At 37.5% G+C, this 27,918-nt stretch overlaps 1 protein-coding gene across 3 annotated transcripts; it reads right to left on the bottom strand.

Moving 5' to 3' along the window:
• Positions 1-186: 186 nt before the first annotated feature.
• On the bottom strand, positions 187-27,728 carry ppm1ba (protein phosphatase, Mg2+/Mn2+ dependent, 1Ba). 3 transcript variants are annotated; one of them, XM_048204605.1, is made up of 7 exons: positions 27,324-27,728; positions 8,194-9,063; positions 7,975-8,092; positions 6,227-6,338; positions 5,933-5,990; positions 2,941-2,957; positions 187-1,503 (listed from the first exon to the last, which is right to left on the bottom strand). In XM_048204605.1, coding segments are annotated over exons 2-7 (1,161 nt in total). In that variant the 5' UTR covers positions 9,049-9,063; positions 27,324-27,728; the 3' UTR covers positions 187-1,502. The 3 variants fall into 3 exon arrangements, with proteins under 3 accessions (XP_048060562.1, XP_048060560.1, XP_048060561.1); XM_048204603.1 differs by lacking the exon at positions 2,941-2,957; XM_048204604.1 differs by lacking the exons at positions 2,941-2,957; positions 27,324-27,728 and adding an exon at positions 19,669-20,253.
• Between the last annotated feature and the right edge of the window lie 190 nt (positions 27,729-27,918).

Genomic DNA, 27,918 nt, shown 5'->3' with positions numbered 1-27,918 from the left:
AATTTCTTTCCATACCAGCCTATTATTGCGCTATCGACCCCTAAAGCGCACACAAAAACAAAAAACCTGCAATTGGTTGCTTTTCCATGCCAGTCTCTTGGAACATGGAACTACTGTTAACTCAAAGTGTTGTGTCTCAGCCATTAGGCCTGATTAATCACTGTGATTAAACATAAGGAGCAAGACTGCTTTTTCCTGTAGCTTTATTGTTCTGCTCAATATCACCTTTCAAGTTCTGAGGCCAATGAGTACTGTTGTCCATGGACTGCTGAAAATATATGAGCAAAACCAACATTACACTTGTATGATGAAACAGAAAATAATCTGTGAATTCATCACAAAGCTAGTATTTTCATGTTCAGCTAACCAAAACAAAACAAAAAAACACCACTTTACAATATACTTTGAAGGAAAAAAAGAAGAAAAAAGGCAGGTTGCTGTAAGTTCACATCTGCATTCTAAAGTGAGGGCTGATAAGGAGAGAAGACTGAGATATAATACAAAGGGGGAGCTGAGAAAAGCTGCGTGGCTTTGGTGGGCAGTTACAATCCCTTTTATCCAACATCACCCACAGTTTCTGGGTTACACAAGTACATGAACGATCTCAGTGTGTCTAAAGTATTTCACACAACGTGGCACGCTCATCGGCTGCCACCAACATAACTCTATTGCTTCACACAATAAGCGACAAAGACATCAAACTTGGGAAAAATAAAAAATATATATGAATTTATATATATTTACCTCTATATATTCTATATTCTCTGAAACAGCAGGATTAAAAAGCTTTCGACAACCAATCAAATGATAACCTGCAAAAAGAAGCAGAGTCAAGTCCGAGGTTCTACCTACAGGTCAGTCAGCGCTCATGAGGAGGGAAGGGAAGGTGCAAAAAGCCAACAAGCTTTAATCCTTTCCACGCAGGTTATGTAGTAATGAAGCAATTCTTTAAAACATGTTCCACACACATTCATCAGTCAAATATATCCTCAATTAAACCCAGTGATGATCCATAACCCCATCCCAGGGGCTGCAGTGGTCTCACGTAGCCAAGTTTATCAATTGTATCCTGGACTTGGGGCATCTGGCATTAGCAAACCTCACTCGAATTTGCAGCCGACTGGAAAAGGCACCACAGCACGTACATGGGTCCATCCCGCAAAACATCCTTGGTTTCAAAATTAACACCCCCACAGCCACCACAAAAAAAGTGAGAAAAAGTTTTTTTATTGTATGATGTGTATTTTGTTATTTTTGTGTTTGAGGTTTTTTGTTTTTTTTTTAAAAACTGGAACTCCATTCTTTCCCTCATGTATTAGAAAAAAAGTGTTTGTAATGCTTTTGGTTGTACTGTGTTTCCATTGTGTTGTGACTCTTGAAAGACTGTCCGTTGAATCTCTTGGTTTCACTGGAACAAAAGAAACATGACTGATGCCTTGTGTAGAAAAGGGGCTCTTCCCTCAGGTGGGACGACTACCACGGGTCCTCAAGGTCAGCACCGCTCTGCAGAGAAACCACACAGAAAAAAACATCAGTTGGCAAAAGGCATCAAATCAGCATTACCAGAATCAACCAAATCTACCTGCAATCTTCTGTTATGAAAACATTTACTAAAAGTAATGAGAAAGGCTACATCATAATATTGAATCTAATACAGGAAGTTAGAATGTAACCATCAAATGTAACAGTGATTGGGATAGTTAAATAAAATACAATTATACAATTAAAAGAAAAATACATCGCAGAGCAAAGAGGACACAGACAACGCGGCGACAGACAGAGCAGGTTACTTTTGGAAACAAAGTCTCAGCTTTCAAATTCAATATTTCAATATTTTCTCTAATGTGTCATGAGTCTCGTGACAGATTGCTGGAGCGCCTCAGTTCAAGCGGCACAGGAACAAATCATGTCATCCTACTAGTTATAGCACAAAATAAACATGAATGAACACCAGAAGGTATGCCGTTTTAACCGCGGAAAGACGTCAATACACACAATTTTTCAAACTCAAGTCTACTAACTTCTGTCTTGTTTGTTTGTCGGACAAAATATTGGATTCTGTTTTATGATTGGTCAGATTGCCTGTCAATCAAACTCCTGGCGAAGGGCGACTTGCCCCTGGTCTCCCATATTCCACTACAACCTTTACTGTCAATACTGAACCTTGAAACTAGAATTGCCAAGTTCTTGTTTCCTTGTCTAATATTTAATTTGTATGAGTGGAAAACCTGTGATTTAATCATTACTACACTGCAAGATCAAAGAATTAACTGTGTTGTACAAGGCACAGACATGAGTCAAAAAATAAAAAATTACTGGGATAATGAGATTTTATTTTGATGTTTCTTCCTCCACTGTGATATTTTCAACTCTTCTCAGAAGCCAAAGATACACATCTGCATCACAGAGAAAAGGATGCATGTGCAAAGCATCAACATGAAAGACTGTGGAAAAATTGATCCAGACCCTTGTATAATGGCCGATTAGAGATTAGTGAATGATATTTCTGTTCTCTTAAATGATTACTTTTCAAGAACACATCTAGGTAAGCCATTTCATGCCACAGATCATACATGTGCAGGACTTGAAATGAAATCCAAGTTAAACAAGTCATCTGCATTCATTGACAGGAACACTTTTGCTTTGGTAATGTAAAACACACTAAGTGGATTATCTACAGGGCTTGAATATTTAACAGCTAAAGTGCAATATCGTACTACTTCAGGAGTTTGGTCACACTGCAAACTGCATAAAACTAACACAGATATCGGCAAACCAGCAATAAAATAAATGGAAAATTCCCACCTCAATCATCAGTGCATTCATAAAATCAGTACACATGGGGTGGAGTGAGGTTCTGTCACAATTTTCAAACAAACTCTTTTGCAGAAAGTTGCTCTTTCTGCAGAAATCATTAGTATCAATTAGTAATCAACTTACCAAATGAAACAGGTGGGCTGCATTAATCAAAGGGTGAACATATACATCATTAGTTCTGTTAATGTGTATTAACTCTTAATGTGCCTCAAACTAGGTGTGCTCAAGATATGAATACTTTATGTTTGTGTGTAAACTACATCCATTTGATCAAGAATATGATTGCTAAATGTTCATCTGGCTGTGAAAAATATTATCACTGAGAAACACAAGTATCTAGACTACTCATAAGCTAACAAAACATCTCTAGCTGATGAGGCCTAGGGATGTCAAAAGTACCAAATTGATACTAAAATTTAAAACCTATGTAAATGCTGTCTAATAGTACTGCTGATTTCTATTATAATAAAATTAATCAAAACAGTACTGACAGGAAAATTGTTTTATTAATAATCAGCTTTAATAATGTTAACTTTAATTACTTGAAAAATACTTTTGAACTGTACTTGAAAGCAAAAGTTTGGGGTTGGTAAGATATTTTGGTAACACTTTACAATAAGGTTCATTAGTTAACGAACTAATAATGAACTGCACTTATACAGCATTTATTAATCTTTCTTAATGTTCATTTCAACATTTACTAATACATTATTAAACTCTTGTTAACATTAGTTAATGCACTGTGAACTAACATGAACAAACAATAAACATCTATTTTCATTAACTAATGTTAATGAAGATTAGTAAATACAGTAACAAATGTATTGCGCATGGTTAGTTCATGTTAGTTAAAACATTAACTAATGTTTAACTAATGAACCTTATTGTAAAGTGTTCCTGATATTTTTAATGTTTTTTGCAAAAGTCACTGATGCTCAAGGCTGAAACTATTTGATGAAAAATACAGAAAAAAAAAAAAAAAAAAAAATCAATATTCTGAAATATCATTACAATTGTTGTGCCACTTAACTTTCTTTTTTTGGGGGGGGGGGGGGGGAGAGACTGGTATATTTTTTCTGGACTCTTCTGGTGAACAGCAAGTTCAAAAGAATAGCATTTATTTTAAACAAATCATTTGTAACATTATAAAATGTCTTTACTGTCACTTTTGATCAATTTAATGCACCCTTGCTGAATACAAAATATTTAAATTTCTTTTTTTTTTTTTTTTTTTTTTACTTTTGAATGGTAATTGTACGGTGGCCCAGTAGTGCACAACACAACGAAATTAAAAAAGCAAACATAAGTTCACAACACAACGGAATAAAGCCACAACACAACGGAAATGCTCCCAACCACTAGGGGGCTCTCAGAGCTCGGTAAAGTTAGTTTTCCTTGCCAATGTTCTATAGAGTCGGCAGTAATATCAATACCACAATTAGTTTTAACAGTATGTAAACATTGTATATCGACATGAAATATTAATTAAAAATCACCTACGTGCAAAATAGCTTCATATTTATACCTGTGAATGATCTGACGCGCTACCACGGCGCATGATGAAGGGAACGTCTGCCAATTCCACCAAGTGGTTAAAACGTATAATTTGTATTCATTAAAATTACTTTTAACATTTAAAAACAGACATATTCAAATTCCAAAGCTTGTCAGTCTTACCAACAGGAACTAACAAGCTTTGGAATTTAAACATGTCTGTTTTTAAATGTAAAAACAAAGTCATTGTAATGAATACAAATTATACGTTTTAACCACTTGGTGGAATTGGTGGATGTTCCCTTCATCATGCGCTGTATCGCGTCAAATCATTCACAAGTATAAATATGAAGCTATTGTGCACGTAGTTAATTTTTAATTAATATTTCATGTCGATATACAATGTTTACATACTTAAAATTAATCATGGTGTTGATATCTTTGTAAGACTGTCAACTTTATAGAACAGTGGCAAGGAATACTAATATTAACGAGCTCTGAGAGCCCCCAAGTGGTCGGGAGCATTTCCGTTGTGTTGTGGCTTTATTCCGTTGTGTTGTGGCTTGTTTCCGTTGCGTTGTGGCTTTATTTCGTTGTGTTGTGAACTTATGTTGGCTTTTTTAATTTCGTTGTGTTGTGCACTACTGGGCCACCGTATAATTGTGTTCAATAGATTAGTTGTTTCTGTGGTATCGAAAATCTATCAAGAATCCTGAAATCTGACAGGCATCGTTATCAACTACTGAAAATTTTGGTATCATGACAACCCTAATGAGAGTCCAAGAGCGTAGAGAACTCCATCTATCTCTCTCTCTCACACACACACACAACATATATTTTGGATGTCCAGTAGGAGAAACACACTTGGATCAAAACACCAGTGGTGTCCAGACCAATACTTGAGAATGTGTCACACTAAATAAACACTAAAACACATTCTCCTGGAGGTGTTTGCCTCACACGCACACAAACAACAACAAGACAGATATACAACTGCAGGCTTTACAACATGCAATCCCCAGTGCAGCTTCGCCAGATGACACGTTGAGTAGTGACATCATCATCATCATCATGAGACATGGCTGAAGAGTTCCTAATGGCATATTAGCAAACCTATTTATAAGCTATTAAAATAACATACTTATTAGGTTACTAATCATGTCTGATTCATCATGCTTACAAGCTTATAATTCTCAGTTCATCTCCTTGATGGGATGTAAGGAGTGTTTGTGATATGGTGATCTCAACCGCTGTGCTTTGGGCCAGAGGATCATTTGAATGAGCTCATTACAGCTGTGATTTGAGCAGGATGTTTTACACTCTGCAGTAAATAAATTGTGAACAGGCGAGTGGGAAGGAGAGAGCAAATACTCTGAGGAGAGTAAGTAACACTGAGTGAACTTTTGATTGAAGGTTGTTAAGACCAGGTAAAAACGGGATCCAGTGAGGGAGGTGCAGAACAAGGCAACGTCTCATGATGAGATGAATCCAAAGGTCAAGGGGGAAGGTAACACTTCTAAACGTCTACCTTTTTAATGGTAAGACCAGGGGCTAAAAGTACAGCTATGAACACACCGGGAGGATCTAGACCTTTAAAAAGCCAGACTCTATTCATACTCACACCATCCTCTTCTCTTTGGGGGTTCAACCGGTTGTACACTGCTTCAATAACACTGTGCCTGCAAAAAAAAATATAAAATAAATAAAAAGCAGACGACGTATTAGAAAAATAAAATGCAAAAAATTTATAGAGCAAGAGTCAAGCTGTATTCTGGGTCAAGCCTACTTACTGAACCTGCAAATGTTGTGTTAGCACTCCAAATCCTTTAACATTAGGCACATAACTCTGTGTCCTGTAAACGTGTTTGTGCAGGTGTGAACCTCTGTGTGGTTTGTAACCGTGATATTTACTTACTTGCTGGCAAGGCCGCCCCCTGGTGGGAGATTAGGGATGCTTTCTTGGGACAGGGTGCTCATGACATGCACCAGCTCAGGCACACCTTCTTCCCCTGATTTCTCTATGAGCTCTGATTAAGAAACAGAAAGGAATAAACCACAGGTTAAAGCTTGCTAAATATTTATTTGACTGTTCCAGTCAATGGAACACTACAATGAATGTACAGGACTTCATGTACAATACTTAAATTTATTAGAACACCATCCAGTGTAAGGTTTGTGCCACAACTGCTCTAAACTAACAGTACTGGTGATTACCAAAATCTCTTTTTTTATGTTTCTGTAATGGTTAATACACACCAGTATGTGTAAGATCTTTCGTCACAGTAGTGTTTCGAATGCTAAAATATAATCATTGTTGGGATTTAATGGATTCAAAAATAGATCGCACAAAAGTTTAATCAAAAGCAAGTCTTTGGTAACAACTAGAAACTATTTGGAAGTCAATAGCAACAGAGACTGTGGAAAAGGTACATAAAAACAAAGCTGTTATCAAGGCCAATGGATGCCATACAAAACAAAAATAAAATATATAATTTTATGTGTGAATAAAGACTATTTAGTTGTTTCAGTTTGTTATTTGCCTAATAAATAAAGTGTACAGAGAAATGAGCAATGCATTATGGTTACTAGTGTAGAGCATGGGTGCTATTCATTTATTGTTTTGTTTTTTTGGAAAAAGAGAAATGAGAGAAGGACATAAAAAAAAAAGAAAGGAGGAAAGAAACAACAGAGACACTGAGAGACAAGAGTGAGACTCTAGAAGGAAAGCCTGTGGCCCAGTTGGGCTGCTCTGGGCGGCTCTAGGCCTGTTGCCAGTTAGATGTTCAGCCAGCACATTCCTCACCAGAGCACGACTCCCTCAGGCCCTCTCAGCACCCAGCCAAACATTACAACAACGTTACCTCAACCTTTGCCCAAAACTCAAAGCCAAGAGTTTACATAACCTCCAAAACCCTACAAAAACTAACAACCACGTGCAAGAATATGTCCAATGTCCAATACAGAAAGAAAGTCCAGTGGAAAAGGAAAAAAAGTGAAAAGAAACGGGGTCAGGCTATCAAGAGATATTAAACTAGAAAAAGAGGAAGATGAAAGGGTGTGGAGACAGGATAGTATGTTCAAGATCACAAGTGAAAAAGTGTGGGGGAAGAGGACATTTCTCTTTAATAAAATGCATATATTCTGAAATGAATTAATCTGGACTGTTATACAGTGGCCTCAAATATTTGGAAACTTAAAATATCTCAAAGCAAGTGGCATCTGCAAACAAAAATGCTTGACCTTTCCTCAAAACTAACTTCACTTGTCTTAAGTGATTTTTTCAGAGAAAAGCACTGACTGCTCTTGGCAAGACAACAACCTTCACTGTATATTATTTAGGAATTTCAATATAGAACCACCAATTTGATTCAGTTTCACAAGCTCTTGATTCAATTCCAATTCAGATTTATGTGGCTATATTTGGGTTATGCCCATTTTGCTCTTCTGTTATGCTGTAAATTATAGAGGGCAGTGTTTCAAACATGTTTCAGATTGATATTGAACTATTTGTTCGTGAATATGGCTCCACTGGTGGAATTGTAAGCAGGCGCTATCTAGAGGTTTTAAAGCCGAGTGCCCAGGAACAGATGTATGAATGCTCTCAAACTGCAGTGGACAAAATAGGTATCGTGTGGCGAACCAATGAGCTCTTCTGTTTCTCACCTTCCACACGTGATTCAAGGTACTTGTCCAACTCGGCATCTCTCTTTACCGCCTCCTCTGACACCTGGGGTGCATTTGGCAAACAGACTAATACAACACTCATATTATCTCGACTTCCCTGAAGGAGAAAGAAGAAAGAAGAAAAAAGAAAATAATCTCACTTGAGAATAAAACATTCATGCTACATAAGAAGCTGTCACACAAGTGAGAGAACTGTACCTTGTGTAGACAAGTATCCACGACCTCATTGCACACTCTCTCCAGGTCGTCCGTCACCTCCAGCCTCGATCGCACAAAGGCACAAAGCTCCTCGTTGCTCATCACATCCCAGATACCATCACACGCCAGCACTACAAATTCATCCTCCGCATCTGACCGAGCAATCTCGAATACTTCAGGCTCTGGAGACACAAGCTGCTCTGTGGGACCCTTGCCCTCTACACACTTGTAGTCATAGTCACCCAGTGCTCGGGATACAGCCAGCGATCCGTTAACCCTCTGGATCATCACAGAGCCACCTGCATTCTGTATACGCTCCTTCTCTCGTGGGTCGCAGGGCTTATGGTCCAGCGTGGAGAAGCAGACGTGCGCGTTGCGGCAAAGAAGGGCACGAGAGTCCCCGCAATTAATGAAGTAAAGATGTTCCGGAGAGAGCAGCACAGCCACCGCTGTGGAGCCGCTGCGATCCATGCCGTTCCGCAGGTCCGTGAAACTGCGCATGTGCTCGTCGATCCTCAAGAAGCCAGCGCGGATACCCCTCTTGACCGCGTCTATGGCTGGAGTCTCAGGAGCCGGAGCGCCGGCCTTCCGCAGTTCATCTGCCGACCCCGCGGCGATGATATGTTCCAACAGGTGTTTAGAGCAGTAGTTAGCAACACGTGAACCAGCGTGACCATCGTAGACTGCAAAGAAGGACCAGTCGTCCAGACCGTGCGGCAGACCTACAGCTGCGGTGTGCGCATCCTCCATCTCCACCCTCCATCCCTGCATGCTGCTGAGGCCAAAACGCAGGCCGTTCCCCTCTCCATGAGCATTATGCTTCTCAGTTTTGGGCTTATCCAGGAACGCCCCCATGGCTCAGGCCACAGTCTGCAGAGACAGAGAAACAACCATTGAGTAGGTAGACAGCAAACACTGAAGACAGTATGAAAAAGACATGGGAAGTGCAGGACAAAAAGAAACATACAATATCTACAGCTTAAATGCATAAGCTAACAATAAGCATCCCCTCACACTGCATCAACACTGTAACACCACACCAATAGAGCTGCTTCAGACATGAAGATTAAAATTAGAAGGGAAAAAACCCAGCACATATGCTCCAAAAACACCCACTGCTGATTGAACACAAATGTGGAAGGTTTAGTCTTAGTGCTCAATAGACGGATTTCTATTAACAACAAACTTTGAGTGAAATAAACATGTAGAGATTCTTGGCCCTGAAGCTACAGAGTGGGCGTAGCTTCTGAAAATCAACAAACTGCAGCCCAGATAATCCAATTGCCTATGTAGGGCTGCTTTACTGCTATAGCAGTGTAACCTGCACTGCTATTCAAGTGTTGGCCACCGAAAAATACATATTACATGGCTCTGTAAGAGCAGTGCTGCTTCACTCAAATGCTGCAATCAAATATTTTTGCATAGAGTTAAACTGTATATTTCACCAATTTTACACACTGTACAATATTTCTTGTGCATTCATTTGCTCTGTAGAAGTGTAGTAAGGTGGATAATGTAGTCATCTCATCTGGACATTATTGCAAAATGGTAAAAAGTAAACCCCACAGCTTCACATTAGCTTCCTGACCACCTGATGAGGGTTTATTTTTTGATAATGACTGGCTGACTGTACATTATGCCTTACGCATTTTTAGCTGACTGAACTGTATGTGATGAGAGAGAAAGACTGGGAGCTACAAAATAACACTGACAAATAGTCAACAACATTCCATTGTTTTGTCTGCACTGACTGCAGATAAACATGCATATACAGTGAAAAGTTGATCAAATTCAAAGTATCACGGTATTGAATTACATTACAAAAATAGGTTTAAAAGACAAATAAATGATTGTTTTAAACTGAATAAAGTGAAAATAATATCTAGAAGAAAAAAAAACAATAAAGAATCAGAACATTTCAAACAATATTTAAAGGGGTTATGTAAAGAATTCAGAAACCCTTGTTATTAGCGACACTGGCGGCCATTAAGTGAACTGCAGCCAGGAACTTAAGGCCCCAGTATACTTCAAACGAAGTTCTTTTTCGTTCTTCGTTTAGGGGTAAAATGAAGTTCGAAATGCGTGACCAGCGATATACTGTAATCGACCATCTGACGCCGCCCACACTGCTGTGATCGACTTTTAGATGAATATGTAAATATGTGCCGTGCACTTTCTTCTCAGTAACAAAATAAACACAACAAACATGAGAAAACAGCAAGCATTTATTATAGAAAGCATAAGAAAAGCGTCCGATCATAATAACATCAGTATGTTAGCACGAGCTCTGCAAATTAGCACTCCAGTCACGTCACGTCTTCATGTAGCACTTTATTCAATAGATTGCTTAAAATCAAGTAGCTTTACAGTATCAAACATGAAAAACCATGTTAGTGCCTCATTTTTGTACAAGCACAACTTCATTTTGTACTATAAAGCAGCTACCACACGAAATGAGTCAAGGACGCATCCCACGCGAATGAAGGTGGAGCCTCAGCGCACACCTCCTGTTACGTTATCGTCACAGACCAATGGTAGTACGAAGGTGTTTTGCAGCTGGAGTGAACTTTTCCCGAAAGTTTGCTTTGGCAAGCCGTTTCGAACTTCCAAAAAGAACACAAAACGAACTTCGTTTTGGCCTGATTTTGTTCGAAATTACGTCACATCAGTTCGTTCTTCAATTTCATTTGAAGTGTACCGGGGCCTTTACTGTTCATGCTCACACTTGTCCACAGGTAAAGTACAAGAGACTGAACGGGATTTAAAGTTCTTTTTTTATTCTTCGCTTAGAGGGAAAAAAAGTTGGAAACAGCTTTGCTTGTTATACTTTTAACAAACATCCAGACTAGGGCTGTTGAAGGAATTTCCCTTGCAGTGATTTTGAGTGGCTCAATATTGCGATATTATCGCCATATTATTATTTTGCTATATAAATAAGCATGTTAGGCTATTATATTTATAACAGCTAGTTCTAAATTCTCAAATCTGATTGGACAAGAGGCATTACAAAAGTGCTGCTATTTCAGAAGTATCAGCACTAGCGCATGTTTCTGCACACACTAGACAGGCTGTCAGTCAGTGAAGTTGCATTGTTAAGCCAGTAGATGGTGGCAAGGGACTGTCTTTATGAGCGAGTCATTAAACAGTTTATAATACGTCAGCGCCGATAGCCTAGTGGTTAGTGTGCCGACATATGGAGCAAAGTCGTTCACAGCGACCGAGTTCGATTCCCATCTCGAAGTCCTTTGACGATCCTGCCCCCCTCTCTCCACCCAATGCTTTCCTGTCTGCTCTCTACTGTCCTCTCCGAATACAGGCAAAAAGCCCATAAATATAACTTTTGAAAAAAAAAAAAAAAAAGGTTTATGATGGCATCTTTACACAGCCGATTTATGGCTGTTCTGAAACGGGTCTGTACCTGCTCAGAATTCAGTGTAAAGACGCAATGCCGTGTTAAAGAAAACCTAAAATACGCCGGGTCTGACCCACCTCAGCCTCCTAGTATCAAAGGCGAGTCTGATACTGTTCTGGTTCAGTGTAAATGAACACGGAATATAGCCGCTCTAAACTACGTCATTGTCATGACAACCAAAAGCATTCCAGTCAACTCAGGCGGCGCGAGATTCAAGAAGCACGAGACGAAACATATAACTTACGGCAAATAATAAAAATAATGTCTTCCAACAAGGGGCATCGAAGTAAAAGAGTCCTGTACTCACATCGTGAAGCAAAACCACCAAAATAACAGCAGAGAATCGTCGTGTGTCATCAATTGGCTTTCGCCGTTTATAATCTTCCCATGAAGAGACTGTCAGATCAACGCGCTGCTACATTTTTCTCAGATAAGGTAAATGCTTAACACAATCGGCGTCACTGTGATTGTGTACTGTTATATTATATTCCAAAAATCATCTCCTTGAGGACGATATTTCACCCACACACGACGGTCTATCTGGTGATCTGCTGCTGCCTGATACACGCAAATGCTAGCATCATTTGTTGTTTCTGTCTCTTTGAAAAAAAAAAAAAAAAGTTCGACCTCTTTTAACCCTGTTGTGAACTACCCGGTGTAATAATGTATAATTTTTTGTTACATCGTTCAATTTTTATTACGACAAACATCAAAGCGTGAGATATAGCACGCAGTTTACTACTTTAAATTTTTGTATTTTTTTTTATTTCGAGTTATATTTCATTGTTTATTATTTAATTATTTTTAAATTAATTTTGTTAAAACTGTTAGTTTTGGAATACTTATGTTCAAAGCATTGTTTCCCGGCCATTTTAATTCCTGTGTAAATGCATTTATGCCGCTTCAGAACAGCATTAAACGTTCTGTGTAAATGCACATTTTTGTGGTATTATGCCGCTTCAGAGTTGGTTTCTGTGCCGCTTTTTCTGTGTAAAGATGCCTTAATACACTTAAAGGTGCTAAAGAGGATCTTTTCGTTGACTGAGAAACCAAAGACTGTTAGTGAGTTTTTGAAATGAGCGCATGCGTAATAACAACCCCCCTCCTTCACAGCTCATTTCGAGGGAACGCCTCCCAAAACTCATGCACGAGTATTGGAACACGAGTGTTTAACACCGGCATTCGCTGTGTCGTGTTAGTTGATTAATTATGTCGGACTCACCGCAGGTAACTCATAATCTGCAGTTGTTACTCCTGTCTCCTGACAAAAACATTGCATGCGGCACCTGTAGAATGTGGAAAGTTACTGGAGAGCACAGCCACGCACTTCTCGCAACAGGAAGGTCATGGCAGTGATTGACAAGCCAGAGGGCCAATCGTTTACGCGATGATCGCATAAACGATTGGCTTATGTTTTTAAGGCCCTACCTCGTGCACAGATGATGTATATTAATATTATTCATTTCAGTGCACCTAATAAATAGTCTTTTATCAGTTAGTAAAGACAGTTAAGTAATATTGCAAAAATGTATAAAACAAAACATCCTCTTTAGCACCTTTAATGAAACAAGGTGTTTAAATTAATTTAACTGAGTGCCACTTCAAAAGGCTCAACACGATCAACACGTCACATAGGTAACACTGAAGCTGATGTTTCTCATCATAGAAATCAATGGCATTTATTCAATGCATTGAACAAAGCTGAGACCAGTCATGTGACAAAGTTAAGAAAAGTTTAACTTAATGCAAAATAGCAGCGAATTTCACAAGCTACAAACAACAGGAGTGAAGACTGGAAGTGGAGCTCGCACATCACCATCTTGAGTGCAGGCAAGACAGGATAGAGAAACACATTGATGGTTGTGTTTTTAATTTTATGATGCAGTGAGCAGTTGATTATTAGGGACAAAAATAATCGATTATCAAATTCGAATGACGTTCTAGTCATTTTTGGCAGTACGACTGAGTTTAATTCCTTGATTGGTCGATCACTAATCTGATTAATGATTTAATGCACTGAGCACTGCTGTAGTTTATATAACACTCTCCAACAGCATAATGCTACATTTAATTTGTGACAGCATTTTCTAAAGCTATGGCTAGACATGCAGTCTACCAATAACATCAGAGCGACAACACTAGGAACACCCACAGGCGTCTTCACAGTACAGTCTCTAGTGACACAGGGACAGGACTTGAAACAGTAGTTAGACGAGATGAAACAGGAAGCACGATGGGCTAAAATGTTTGTGAAATTAATTTTTACATCATGCAATAAGTCGATATAGTAATTGTCGCGACAGGCCTAATTCAGACACCGTCCACTGCCATTGTTGTTTTGCGGCTAGGGCTGCACGATTAATTGTAATTGAATCGAAATCACGATTTGGAACGCGGGTTCATACACTTAGTAGTTCTAGCGTCCTATCATTATCACTTCTAAATATTATGACATCTATATTAGATTAGCAAAGCTAATACCATGCTGGAAGAGCGCGATTTTTAATTATATAAATATGTACACAGCGTGTTATTTGTTTGGTATAGTGTATTATAATTTATTTAAGAGCTGCTCTGTGATCAGTAGTAAATGACGCTCCATCTGAGAGCACTGCATTAAAAAAAAAAAACATCAAATATAATAAATATTATATATACATACATACATATATATATATATATATATATGTGAATGAAGTGAGTTTGGGGTAAAAACACATTAAATGTTGTCTTTTGTTAGAAAAGTTAGAAAAGAAGTTCATATATATATATATATATATATATATATATATATATATATATATATATATATATATATATATATATATATATATATATATATATATATATATATATATATGAACTTCTTTTCTAACAAAAGACAACCCCAAACTCACTTCATAATGTCAGTTGAGTGTTTGAAATAGCATTTTGATTAGCACTGGATTATAAATATACTTTATTATTAAGGAAATACCCCAAGAAGGCTTGAAGAAAACATATAAACCATATATTGTTGTATTCGTCTGTTTATTTTATTCATGTTTAAATCAATCAAAGTGTTTCTACCTTCTTTTTATTCAGTCACAGAAATAGCATGATGCCCATTGGGGATTTCCTGGAATAGCGTTTGTTATATTGCATATATTTGGAGTATCTACTCAAGGGCGCCCTCTGGCGTCCAGTATGAAACAGACATGTTTAGCGCCAAGTAAAGCTCACTCAATCTTATTCAGGGTAAAAATAGGAAAAATATTTCCTCTCTAAAGAACTTTGAGGGAAACATATAATCAATATTTTTTCTCCAGCGTACATAAGTGTACAGGGTTTTTTTTCCACAGTGGATGCATAAGAGGCACGTAGTTCATATTAAATACATGTACTCCATTTTTGATTTTGTATACTTCCTGACAAAAATAAAGAAATTATTGAAATTATTTTATCATAATAATATATTTGATAATAAATCCTTAGACCTTTCTAATCATTTATAGACATACTACTTGCATGTTAACAGGTAACCCCACATTCTTCTGTGATCGCCTTTATTCATTCATAACATCAGTAGTGTAACTGCCACTGAAGTGATTGTAGAGATTAAACTTCTCACCCAGCAGGAAAATAGGATTTGCTCTCCTCAGATAAACTACCTCTTAAGACTCAAAGTCAAGCTGTGACATGTAGCTGTCTGGACTATTTCTACTTTCCAGATGAATCACACTAGACAGTGGACATCCAAAATCTGATCATATATTTTTTTTAAAAATCAAAATAGAATTCCCCTTGTCTTTTGCTGAGATGAGGCAGCTAGTTACTTTGGTGAGTAACATCTATATGAGAGCTCAATCCAGAACCTATGTAGCCATGCAAAACCACACATGCTAAGAAACTGGTCAGATTCAGTGAGATTGAGACAAACTCAAGGATCCATTTACAAGGGTAGAGTGAAAGTGACCCTATTTACTCATGCCGTGGTGACCTCTGTATCACAGGTTTAATCCAACAGTGCTAGCAGTGTTCTGGAACTCAGAGCTCACAGTCAGCCAACGGTGAAAGGAGGTCAGCCACCCTGCCAGATCAGTCACACGACAGCTCTTTTTGTCCACAGGTTAAAGCTTCAATTCTCAGCAAACATTACATGAGTACACAAATGTATAACAATTCCAAGTCCATTCGAAATGGGCACAAATAGTTTACTGTGAAAATTTGACTACTGCATAAGCTATTCAGGTCCAAACTAATCAAACTAACATGCAAGTATTATTTTTCCAACAAGGCAAACAATCTTTTATAGTTAAAGCTTTAACAACATGTTGTCTAATGAGTAAGAAGTATTTTCATTGATTTAAACCTCACAAGCTTTAACACGTAATAAAGTAACAGCTCTTGGTTCAATTCAAGTCTGGAATGACAAAGCAAGGGGTTGCAGTACATTCAGTACACAGAGTACATTCAATGATTCGTAAGACTGATTCAAGCCAGTAATCCATGACTTCATGAGTTTATTTCGAGAAGAGTTGATTTTTATAGAGTCCATTTTAATCAGACTACACTGGTGGCACTGCATGTTTGCATTAAAGTATTTTTATCATCTCATCACATTCAACTCACTTTCAATTTAATTTAATAAGCAAAAACTTTATTTTGGTGTGGTAAAAAAAGGGCATGAAACACTGCAATGTAAAATAAAATGTAATTATATTAAACAGTCATATATTCAATTATTTGAATCTTGTATAACTTATAAAAAAAAGCTGAAAATTGCTCAACTTATACTGATGAGTTAATGTAAAAACATATGTTGTCATGACTTATATTTATATTTTAAAATATTTCTTATATTTTAAAAATATTTTACAGTGTGACTGTATGTAATGGTAAACAGGCTGCCCCTGTGAACATGCAGATTACAACCTTCAGAGCAGATGTAAGCTGCTTTGGCTCCAGTAAGAACATTACAAACACACAAGAATAGATTCTGTTGTGGAGTACAGCTCTCAATTAAAAATTAAAGAAAGACGTGGTTGAAGTTTGTTTTTTTTTTTTTTTTTTTTAAAGACTGCAATGTTAATGTGTCACAATGCAAAACATCAGGATAAACTGATTAACAATGAATACATAATTTAAATGCATGGGTCAATGACATGATGGGTCATTTTTTTGTCCAAAGGCCTTAAAAATAATTAAACAAACAAATATATGACATCCAAAGTATTTAAGGTAGCACAACTAGATCTCTTTTATTGAATCCAAAAGGTTTTAATTATATTTTGCAACATATAAAAGGTATTTTAAAGATTTGAAGTGTCAAAAGGTCATTCGGATTAACCATCCAAAGGCCAATACAGCCATTTCATTTGTGATTAAAATATCTTAAAATGTAATAAATGTATTTTTTTTATATTCTGGCATTATTTTATCAACATAGTGCAAACTGGTATTAAAATTACATGTAGAAGTCATTGCTTTGTTATGAGAAAATGAATTTCATTGATGTCATTCGGAGTAACCAATATAAAAGGGACCATTTTGGATCAAGTCATCCGGTCAATATCATGTGACAGGATGTGACATCTTTTAGACACCTGCGAAGGACCACATGGTCATGAAGCAAAGTAACTAACTCTCTTTTAACTATTTGAAAAATTCACGTTTTCGCTTGCTCATACGCATGTCCCAAAACATCAGGTCATTCGGTACAACCGCTATAAAACGTGGAATATGTTGTAAAAAACTTATACTAAACATAAAATTTTTGATTGTCCTTTTGCTAGCTAGATATCAGCCTGTTAGCATTGTTTGAAAATATCGTCATTCGATATAGCCAAAAGTGTCATTCGGTAAAACCAAAAATTTTGGTTAAACCACTTTTCTTGGTGACAAATTTTATCCATCTTGTAAAAAATTACAAAAGCAGTGTTAAATGATTATAAAAACCACATAATTTCACTGTTAAGACTTAATAAAACTTCAAAAGTAAATTATAATTAAATTATATCTCCACTGTTTTTTTACACTTTTAAAAACCTTATTCTTCAATGACCCTTATAATTAATATGTGACAGAACATCAGATAAGTTCAAAGATCTTTTTTTTCCTAGATTAAAAATGTATATTTACAAATAAGAAAACTGGTGAATTGTCAATTAAATCAATTCACTGTCAACCCTGGCGCAATATAAAACGTGTAGACGTTGGTAAAATCTCCATTTATCAGGACAGTAAAGACTGCAAAAGTCCCACAGCTGCCAAAGGAGAATCAAGCTAACTAACCACAGAAACATTTCAAGCAATTATGCACACAAATGATTTTCCCCCAGTTTCCTCAAAATATTTTGGTGGAACCGTTCATCCAACTGCTGCTGTTGGTGATTCCAGCAAATCATTCAGTGAAAGTGTGTTCATGTGTACAAAAAAAAAAAAAAAAAAAAAACTGATTTCACATTTAAGGTGTTTATGTGCTAATTTGTGGTCTCACTGGGAGCGTGTTGATGAATTCTTCTACTCACCATTATTTCACAGTGTTGCGAAATTTAATTGTGGATCCAGTTAAGAGGATTATCACATGATCAAAGTGTAAAAGGGTCTAGATGACAAACATAGGGGATACTTGTCTGTACCAAAGAGACCCCGCTATTGCTCAGCAAGCTGCAAGTATGCAATGATGTCACATAACAGCATGTCTGAGCTGGCCACACCTCACGCCTACTGCACTATAAATAAACTCAGATAGGATTGCATACAAACCCCCATCCTTTTACCCAGATCCTTCAGCTAAGGCTCAACCTCTCAAGTTTTCATCAATGGGAAGCCGAAGCTAGGACCATCTTCACCATGAAGAGCGCACATGTATCTCTAATATGGTCATTCAACCCTAAATTAAGGGAAATAAATAAGCCACTTTCTTGCACTCTCAAATTAATATAAGTCTTAAACCTGAATTGTTCTGCAAGTATGCTTGCTTAACTGGGTACACCCTAAAAAAAGTGACCGTAAATGTGGAACCCTGAGCAATCTTGATCATTACATTTGGCATTAAATGATAAGTCTAAGAAACAAGAGTGTAAAATTTATGCATAAAATGTTTTTTTTTTTTTTTTCTGTATGTACAGGTCATGTACCTTGAAATGTGCTCTAAGGATCAGTTTTTGTTACAAAAAACTACAACCTTCCTGAGCTGAGATATTGAGGTTTTCGCACAGCCCTGTATAAACAAAATTAGTTGTGGGCCATGATGACAAAGACATTTTCTGTGGTTAAAACAAGTAAAATAAAAATAAACTGGTGGTTTTGCAATACCAATTCACAGAGGTAAAAATAAATAAATAAATAAATAAAATAGTCAAACAATCTCCATTGGACCACTTGAGATGGATTAACCCATAAAATATTACATAAGAGTAATTTAAAAAATAAATAAAGAAGCCCACTTTCTTATGCACTTGTATAAATGATAGTGTTTAATTGAAAACATCTTCCAGCACCTGTGCCTTGACTCCAGATTAGCCATGCTTTGATCATGTGCTCTGTTTAGCATCACAGTAAACTAAAAGAGCCCAGATGATAATAACTCATTGCCTATGAATGTGTGCGGATCCAGAGGGCACATTGTGCCAAAGCACTAAAACAAACAAATAAAACGCATCCTGTAGAGACAGGAAGTGGGCTAGACCTTTGAAGAGTATTTCAATGTTGGGACCCAACAAAAGGAAAAACAACCTGGTCCTCATCGACTCTCTATTTCAGACCACCTGTGCCCAACAGTGACTTTCATCCACCATCACCCACGTCCCCTTCATCAGTATGAATCATGATATCTTCATTACAGACAGGAAAAAGGCATTGTGGCCAATGAATTAAAAAAAAAAAAAAACGCTAGCACTGACCAGGCAGTTCAGGCTGTCACCCAGAATACATTTTCATAACAACGCCTCTTATCAAGCAGGAACAAAATCTAAAGCAGTCCTAGCCAGCCAGACTCTAGGAATTCTATTAATATCCCACATTACCAGCTCCGTTCGCTAACATGGTGAGTCAGTTTATGACCATAAAAAGATCCTTACCTGACCTAACGTTGGCCTGCATTCAAGAGTTACACGTCCAGATGACAGGTTGCTCATTCAAGATTTCCACATTCCAATAAAGTGAAGAGAACAGTTCAACACACTCCTGAGATCTATGGCACTGCAATGATGTAACCATTGGACCACTGTCATATGTTCCGTTTCCATGCCTACAGTGCCTGGAGTGGCAGCTAAGAGTGGTTTCTATGGTAACAGAGAGCTTCAACAAGGCACTTCAGTGCATCTTTCCTGTGACCAGTCCCTTGGAATTGCAAGTGCAGTGAGATAGCCGACAAACAAAACTAGCATTGAATTTTATTAATTGAACGGGAACTAGGAACAGCTGGCAAAGTGCAGTGTTTGGAAATGAACAAAGTTGTGAGACAATTACAATAACGTGTGAACATATCCATTGCTAGGCTTCACGCACACCATGTGCTCCTTGCATGTGAAACTTTAAAGGCCAGTGTATCAAATGTCACAGCCCCTAAACGGGCAGTGAGTTGTAAACTGCTGCACTGGCCTTGTGTTGCCTTGTTTATAGAGCCCTAAGGACAAACAAACTTATTACATCAATACAAGAGCAGCTGCATCATTACAGTTGATTTACAAACGAGCAAAGGTGTATTTTGAGATGTATTTTAAGACTCTAACAAGACAAGTGCCTGCAACTAATGAAAAAATGACAATCCTTTGACTCAGCGTTTTTTTTGGCTTTTGAAATGGATTGAATTGGCTTTTATTTATTTATTTTTTTTACAAATGACATTTGGACCAAGGTCCAAAAAACACTGTCAAAACTTTTAAGGATTTAAAGGCTTCCCAAACTATCAGGCTAAAGGGCAGTTCACACCAAGGACGATAACTATAAAAATAATTATAACTACAAAGTTTTAAAGGGGTCATGATATGGATATTTGTATTATTTTAATGTTCCTTGAGGGCAGCTCCTGTAAGGATTGTCAGTAAACAGCCAATGTTATGAATGCCAAACATCATTGCATAGGAAACATTGTCAACGCCCACATGCTATTACACACGAGTCTGTGTTTTGAAAATATTACCCATATAAAACCGTCATTCATCATCTGTCAACAAAAGTTTCTTTGGAACTCTGTGTATTACTCTGTGCCTCGTTTACAAAATAATCGGCAGTCAGATTCTCAGAGCAAGAATAATCCTCCGACGCAACCCATTAAAAATAAACCATACACTTGTTCCTGATGCTGGTATCCTTCTGAAGTCTGTGTAGAGCCACTACCAAGCCGTTTAAACAAGACGTGTCAAAACGAACATTCCTGTATGCTTCCATTTACTCTTCTACAGGGCTTTTCACAATGTGCTTAACACTTATCGTCATTCTAAACACCGCTTTTAACCCCGAGTAAAGGAGCGTTTCACACTTGTAATTTAGATGCGGGGTTAGCACTGCTTTTTACCCAGGGTTGTGAAACCCTGCCCCGGAGCAGGGTTAGCACCACTTTTGTGGTGTTAACTCCGCATTGCGGTGCCAAACGTGTACAGTGTGAAACGCCGCAGTGTTTGAATGTTACAACTAGATGCTCAGAAACCGACATATATATATATATATATATATATATATATAAAATAAAACGTGCTTTGGGCACCGCGCAATGTATATAAACAGTTGTTTCTGTGTATGACAAGAAAAATGTCAAACGGCGATGGAAAATGCGACAACTGGTGTGAATAAGAGACATTCTTACCTTTATAGTTCGAAAAGTTCATTCGGAGAAAAAACTTGGACAGGCTGAGGACGCAATAAGGACGTTCAATGCTAGAGCCTTTATATAAACAGGTCACATGCTGCGTTTGTCCAGTCAGTAACACTGACGCCGCGAATTTATATCCATTCAAGACAAGGTCAGCATGTGGACATTGTGCATCTTTCCAACTGTATCACTGAGATCAAGAATCGGATGTCTAATAATTTTCGTCTTTAAATGGCTCTAAAACGGACATTATGCTCTTAGGCTCTCCTCATCAACTGTGAAATGCTGGTGGTTCTCTTAATTTGTCTGTTGATGGTGTCACCTTGGAGTTTCAAGGAAAAATAAAAAATCTTGGTGTCATCTTTGATGCCACGCTGTTATTTGAGCCTTTTGTTCAGAATACGGCTAAGAAATCCTTTTTTCACCTCAGGAATATAGCACGTTTACGTCCTATGTTGTCCTTTGCTGTGGCTGAGAAGTTGATAAACTCTTTTGTCTTTTCACATCTGGACTATTGTAATGGTCTTTTAGTTGGAGTATCTAAATCATTACTCAACAAACTTCAATATTTACAAAATTCGGCTGCTAGAGTACTGTCTGGGGTCAGGGCTGGTGATCATATTACCCCTGTCTTGAAGTCTTTGCACTGGCTCCCTGTCAGGTATCGTATGGATTTTAAAGTCCTTATGTTAACATATAAGGCTTTGCATGATCTGGCTCCTCAGTACTTGACTGATCTTTTAATGCCTTACACTCCATGTCAAAATCTGCGTTCCTCTCAGAGTGGACTCTTAGTTGTTCCTAAGACACGGCTTCGCTCCAGGGGTGATAGAGCATTTTCTTCTTACGCTCCTAGGCTTTGGAACTCTCTCCCAGCTGACATCAGGTAAGCAAACACATTAGTGACTTTTAAATCTCTTCTCAAAACATTCTATTTTAGGATTGCTTTTACTTGATTAATCATTTTATTTTGTTTCTATTTCTTTGATATGCATTTTTTGTATTTAAATGTGTTGTTTTCTCTGTTATGTTTTCTTGTAAAGCGCTTTGAGAAAGCCACTTTTAATGGCACTATATAAAATAAAGGTATTATTATTATTATTATTATTATTATTATTCAAACAAGGACTTTAACTCCAGGCATAGTATGAGCAGTGTGAAACGTGAATAAAGATAACCCAGGATTCCATTTACCTGGGGTTTAGAATGACCAAGGGTTAACTGGGTGTCTGTATACTGTATCCAGTGTAGACAGCGTCAGTTATTTTTAATGGGTTCTATTTGCTGCTTTCGACATCCGGTGTAGGCAAGTGTCAGCCGTTAAGCGACTGAACGGCAGTAGGCGTATGGTGTGATTAAGTATAACTACTCGATGATGTCTTGCTCTGGAGGCAGACATATGCAAATGCATTTGCCTGTGTGACATTACAAGTCCCCCAATATCCATGTTTTTAGTGCTTGAATAATAAAATGCTTTGTTTACAATGAAGATGACATTTTAAACTCTAAAACTTGCAGGAAGTTTCAATGGTACAAAGACCACTAGCATGTCAAAAGATCAATGAAAATTTGATTTATAATGTCATGAGTCATGATCCCTTTAATAATCATTCTAATTCTATGAGAATAGGGAAGTCCACAATACAGCTATGTTGATAACAGAGGAACAATATAGTTGGAATCACTTTTAGGCTAATAAATGATAAAAACTTTGGCAACTAACCAGAATCCATTTAACTTTAACTTTCAGCCCGACTGAATTTAAAGCAGCAACATAACTGCACCGCAAACTCAAATTAAACAGAACGTTATTATTGGCACTAATACAGTTATGATTATAATTAGTTAGTTTTTGGTGTGAATGGACCTCATCTCACCATTTCAATGAAAGCGTTTTCAAAGCACCATAAGAATGCAATATATAACCAATAATGGTATAACACACTGATTTTGATATTAATAACAAACAAGTTTTTTAAAAAAAAAAGAACAATTCTCACAAATATGGCATTTCTGGTCCAAATATAAGAAAAGGCTGTTCTAGGATAACTTGTAGACTACAAACAAACATAACCATTAATTTGTACACAGACTTTTAAATGTAACTGCAAGCATAATGGAAGAGTCTTAAAGTTTAAGGAATTAAAATTTAGCAGCTCAGTTAGCTACTGCCTTTGTTATATCAGCCTACATTCATTAACCAGACCCCATCTCTCAAGCCTACAGGACTGCAACATTTCCAGAGACTCCTTGTAGTTAAACCTGTAGAGTAGAAGTAAGATCAGCCAGTATGGATCAGAATCAAAAGGCAAAATGTAAATCAATGTGGTTTTTTGGTACAAGGTCACGTTAGATATGGATCCAAGGAGTGCAACATGACTTCTAATGTAATCTTCCTATCATTAATCAAAGAGTTTGCAAACATCAGCAGGTCGCCTAAAGGTTCAGAGGGATTCCAGATAGTGGGGTTAACAAGCTAACTCAATTTGTTAATCCACTCATGAGATGCATGCAGTACTTGATTAGCTACTGTGCAAAGGCTTTCAAGAAGGATAGATCAAGCAAACAATGGTACATCAACACGGCCTATTTGATCTCAGGTAAACTACTATCAAAGCTTAGTGATATCATATCTGTTGTTCTAATCGCCTTCAAAAATGAATACTATCAAGCTCTCGACTCTAGACTTTTATGATTAAGAGCTCAAATGCCAGTGTTTAAGGTTAAGGTTCGATACTCTGTGGAAGTACATTAATGCAGACATTTCTAGAAACTTTAATTGGGCCACACATTGGCAGTGTGTTGGCCAAGCACTCATATCTGCATTCAGATACAAGTTAGTTTCTGGGGGGCATGGCTTTAGCGCTGGGGAAAAGTTGCCTTAGTTGCCTTATCCCAGTTGCCTTAGTTACCCATTAATTTCCCTGAGGAAAACAAATATCAAACAGATCCTGGAATGTTCATTTTCAGCTACATAAAAATCATTCCATTTTAAGAGGTAACGATATCTTAGCAGCAGTGATGATCATACCTATTACTTGAGAAACCCGACCAAGGCAAGACTACCATTAACCAACAAACCTCTCACAAACCATGCCTATTATCAGTGGCCAAGCACTCCATAAACTTTCAGAGTTATTTTAGGTCCTCGCATCATCTGCGCCCATGCCAATGTCTGTGTAAGGTGCCATTAGGGAATGAGGCAGGAGAAGACCTTTGCGTGATACATGGGTGGCAAGCTGCATAGCCTATAAACTAACGTGGAATACAAAGACCTTAAAAGCCTTTTGATGAAACCATCAGTACACACCAGGCATAAGTCCAAAATCCCAGTGAAAAACAAACTTTACTGCTTGGGTAAACATGAAAGGAATTTTACTTTGACAAAAATGGAGTGGTGCTCATCAGTCTAAGTTTTACATGAAAAGACTACTGGCTAAAATCATACAAAAAATTAAATGCTGATTCACTTCACTTATATTTTTCACTCATACCTAGTTAAGGATGAATTTAAGTGAAAAAATGATTACAAAATCCTTCCAGAAATAGTGTCTGCAAGTTTCTGTTGTTTTTTTGTTTTTTTCTGCATTCTTGCTGACCAGAAGCTTGACAGTATTGTGCAATTATTAAGATATTACCCAGGTGTTGCACATATCTTGAACATACTGGATGCCAGTTAAACTATAGATATAGTTTGGTCAGCGAACATGAACAGAAGCTCAATCGAACCTGATTGACACGTGAGAACAAACATCTTGCGTAAGCTCAAACGTGCTGCATAACACATGAGAATGAACCTCATTGGTTCTCGCGCACATCAAGCAAACTTGCATGAGCTTCCGTTTACCACAACTGCTGTGTGTTTATGAATGTTTATATGTGAATATAAGCCTAAATTTAATCGGTTCATCATATAAAGCAATCGTGTCTCTTCAGAAAATTTGGACTAAACTGCTCAATTCATATGGATTACTTTCACAATCCCTTTATGAACATTTTGAAGCATCAAAGTGTCAGTTGCTTAGCTATCCATGGAGGGACCGTAAGCTCTCAGATTTCATCAAAAAGATCTTCACTTGTGTTCCGAAGATGAACAGAAGTCTTAAGGGTTTGGAACGACATGAGAGTGAGTAATTAACGACTTTATATTTTTTTAAGAATTTACATTTTTGGGTGAAATATCCCTTTAAACCCTTTTCCGGGTTCTGTCTGTTGCTTGAGTGGCTGAGAAGGGACTGCTTTCATTATACAGTATATTATTTAGATTTACATTTATTCATTTGGCAGACGCTTTTATCCAAAGCGACTTATACAAGAAGCAGCCTCTAGAGGCGAAATAAAAACTATCACTAGCTATGTTTTCCATCCAAAGTTGCGAATTTAACTTGAATGCAAATTTGGAATATTGCATAAAACATTTGTGAATAAAGCACTGTTTCCATCCAGTGAGTCGAAGAGAACAAAATCATCACTTCCTGATAAATTGAAGCTAAATATCACTAAGAAAAATGGAAGTTGCAGCAGTAGAAGCCACTGTATATAATAATTTTTGTATATAATAAGTTACTTGCGCCTCAAGGCGCACAGATGAAACCCAATAAACGCTGTCATGTTCTCTTGCATTTAAATGCCTGGTGTTTGTAAACGCAATCCTGTGCGTTTCTGGGAGGGAATTATACTGAACCACTTTAACGACAGACTTTGCTCAGGCATTACAGAATTGACCAAAACAACGAGATTGTCTGCTGGTTGGTTCAGTTATGCCATACCATCGCAAAGTCACATGTCTTTTTTGATGCACATCAAGGAATTTATTGGGTAAAAGTGTTTCCATTGTGCATGTTTTCATATCACATCAAAATTGTATTCTACTCATTTGAGCGCATACGTTTTTTTATAAAATGCACATCTTGGAGTTTCCATTCAGCGTTTTATGCGATATCCCAAAATGCGCATAAAAAGGTGGATGGAAACAGCTACTGACGTATGCAGATTTAAAAAATACAGACAACGAAACTGTATGTATAGTTTACACTACGTAGTATACTGTATGTACGTGGGTAAATTTGGATATACTTAAATATAAATATATATACAATAATAGTTACAGTTTACACCAACCCTTCATCACAAGTGATTTCCAGTGCCACAGAACAAGCCGTTCAATGGCTGGCTACGCACTGTTGGAAAAGAGTCTTATTCATTTTACTTTTGATTATTTGTGCCATGAACTTTCCATCAGCTATTTTCAATCACACTCAGGGTCAAAACTTAATCAGGGTTTGAAAAATGCTATCAAAAGGGCAAAAGCTACAATAAATAAAAAAATTGCATATAATTTCGATAAAAAAAATTCTGTTCTAGACCTAGTCATGCATATCACATCATGAGTGTATGTTCATTCAATTTATATTAAACGAAAGCATTTTACAAAGATGACACACCGTATATGTTTAAAATAAGGCCTTCTAGTTCATTTCTGACACATAACCAGCTGACATGGCCTTGTTTTGTGCACTGATTGGGGGAGGAATAACTTAAAAAGCCTGTATTTACATCTTATAACGTTAAAAATAACCATGAGTAATTAAATGCCATGACTGTTGTTGTCTTTGGAAAGAGCGTTGTATGCCAGAATTAATGGGCTGTGTGTCAAAACCTATTGAGCTACCCACGTTGACAGCATCTGGGACACCATAAGCGTCTTTTTACGTTAAAATCGAAAACATACGATACCCAAAAATGCTACCTAGACTGGTAATTTACTAGGTTTTGCGACACAGCCATTAACAGTTCAAATTCCTGGAGCAGGCAGAAGTACGTGCTCACAGACTGGCCCTTGGTGCAGCAGTTACAAAACACGTCCATCCCGGTAAATAGCGCTAGCTTGCTAGTTAGTCTGACAAATGTGGTGTGACTTACGTTTCTCTGATTGAAATGTCCTCTCCAGAAGACGCCACGTTCCAGGCGGCCGTCAAATGTGCCTTTATGATCGAGAACACACTCGCTAAACATCGATATTTTGAACGTTGGTGATATTAGCTCGTCTCGACTAGAGCAGCTAAAGGTAAACCCAGCTAGCTGGCTAGCTAATGCGGTTAAATTCACACGGTCAGTTCTGCCCTCAACGTCTCTCGGCTTGGATTACGAGCTGTTACGAACATCTTTGATATGCAGTTTTACTTCGGCTCAACCAAAAATCAAGTGCGACCAGAGTGTTGGTTATCTGAGTTGAATTTCGAGCCGTGTTAGCGTTTCTAGCTACATGTTAGAGACAGGTGACGTGCACTACTCAGTGCCATTGACGGCCGCGCGCTTGGGTTCTGTGGGATGGGAGGGGCCATCGCCTCTATGATTGACATCATCATGCTGAATAGAGGGTGAGAATAAAACCCCTTTGTTTTGGATCAGAAATCATGAATTTTCCATTATGTTCTGTATCTTGGTTAATAATTATATATATAAGTCTAAAAAAAGTTGCTGTTACCCTGGTGAAAAAGAAGTAGCCTACACTTTA

Source organism: Megalobrama amblycephala, linkage group LG10, assembly GCF_018812025.1.
Source record: "Megalobrama amblycephala isolate DHTTF-2021 linkage group LG10, ASM1881202v1, whole genome shotgun sequence".
In the NCBI taxonomy this organism is placed as follows: domain Eukaryota; kingdom Metazoa; phylum Chordata; class Actinopteri; order Cypriniformes; family Xenocyprididae; genus Megalobrama; species Megalobrama amblycephala.
This window is presented reverse-complemented; position numbering and strand designations above follow the sequence as displayed.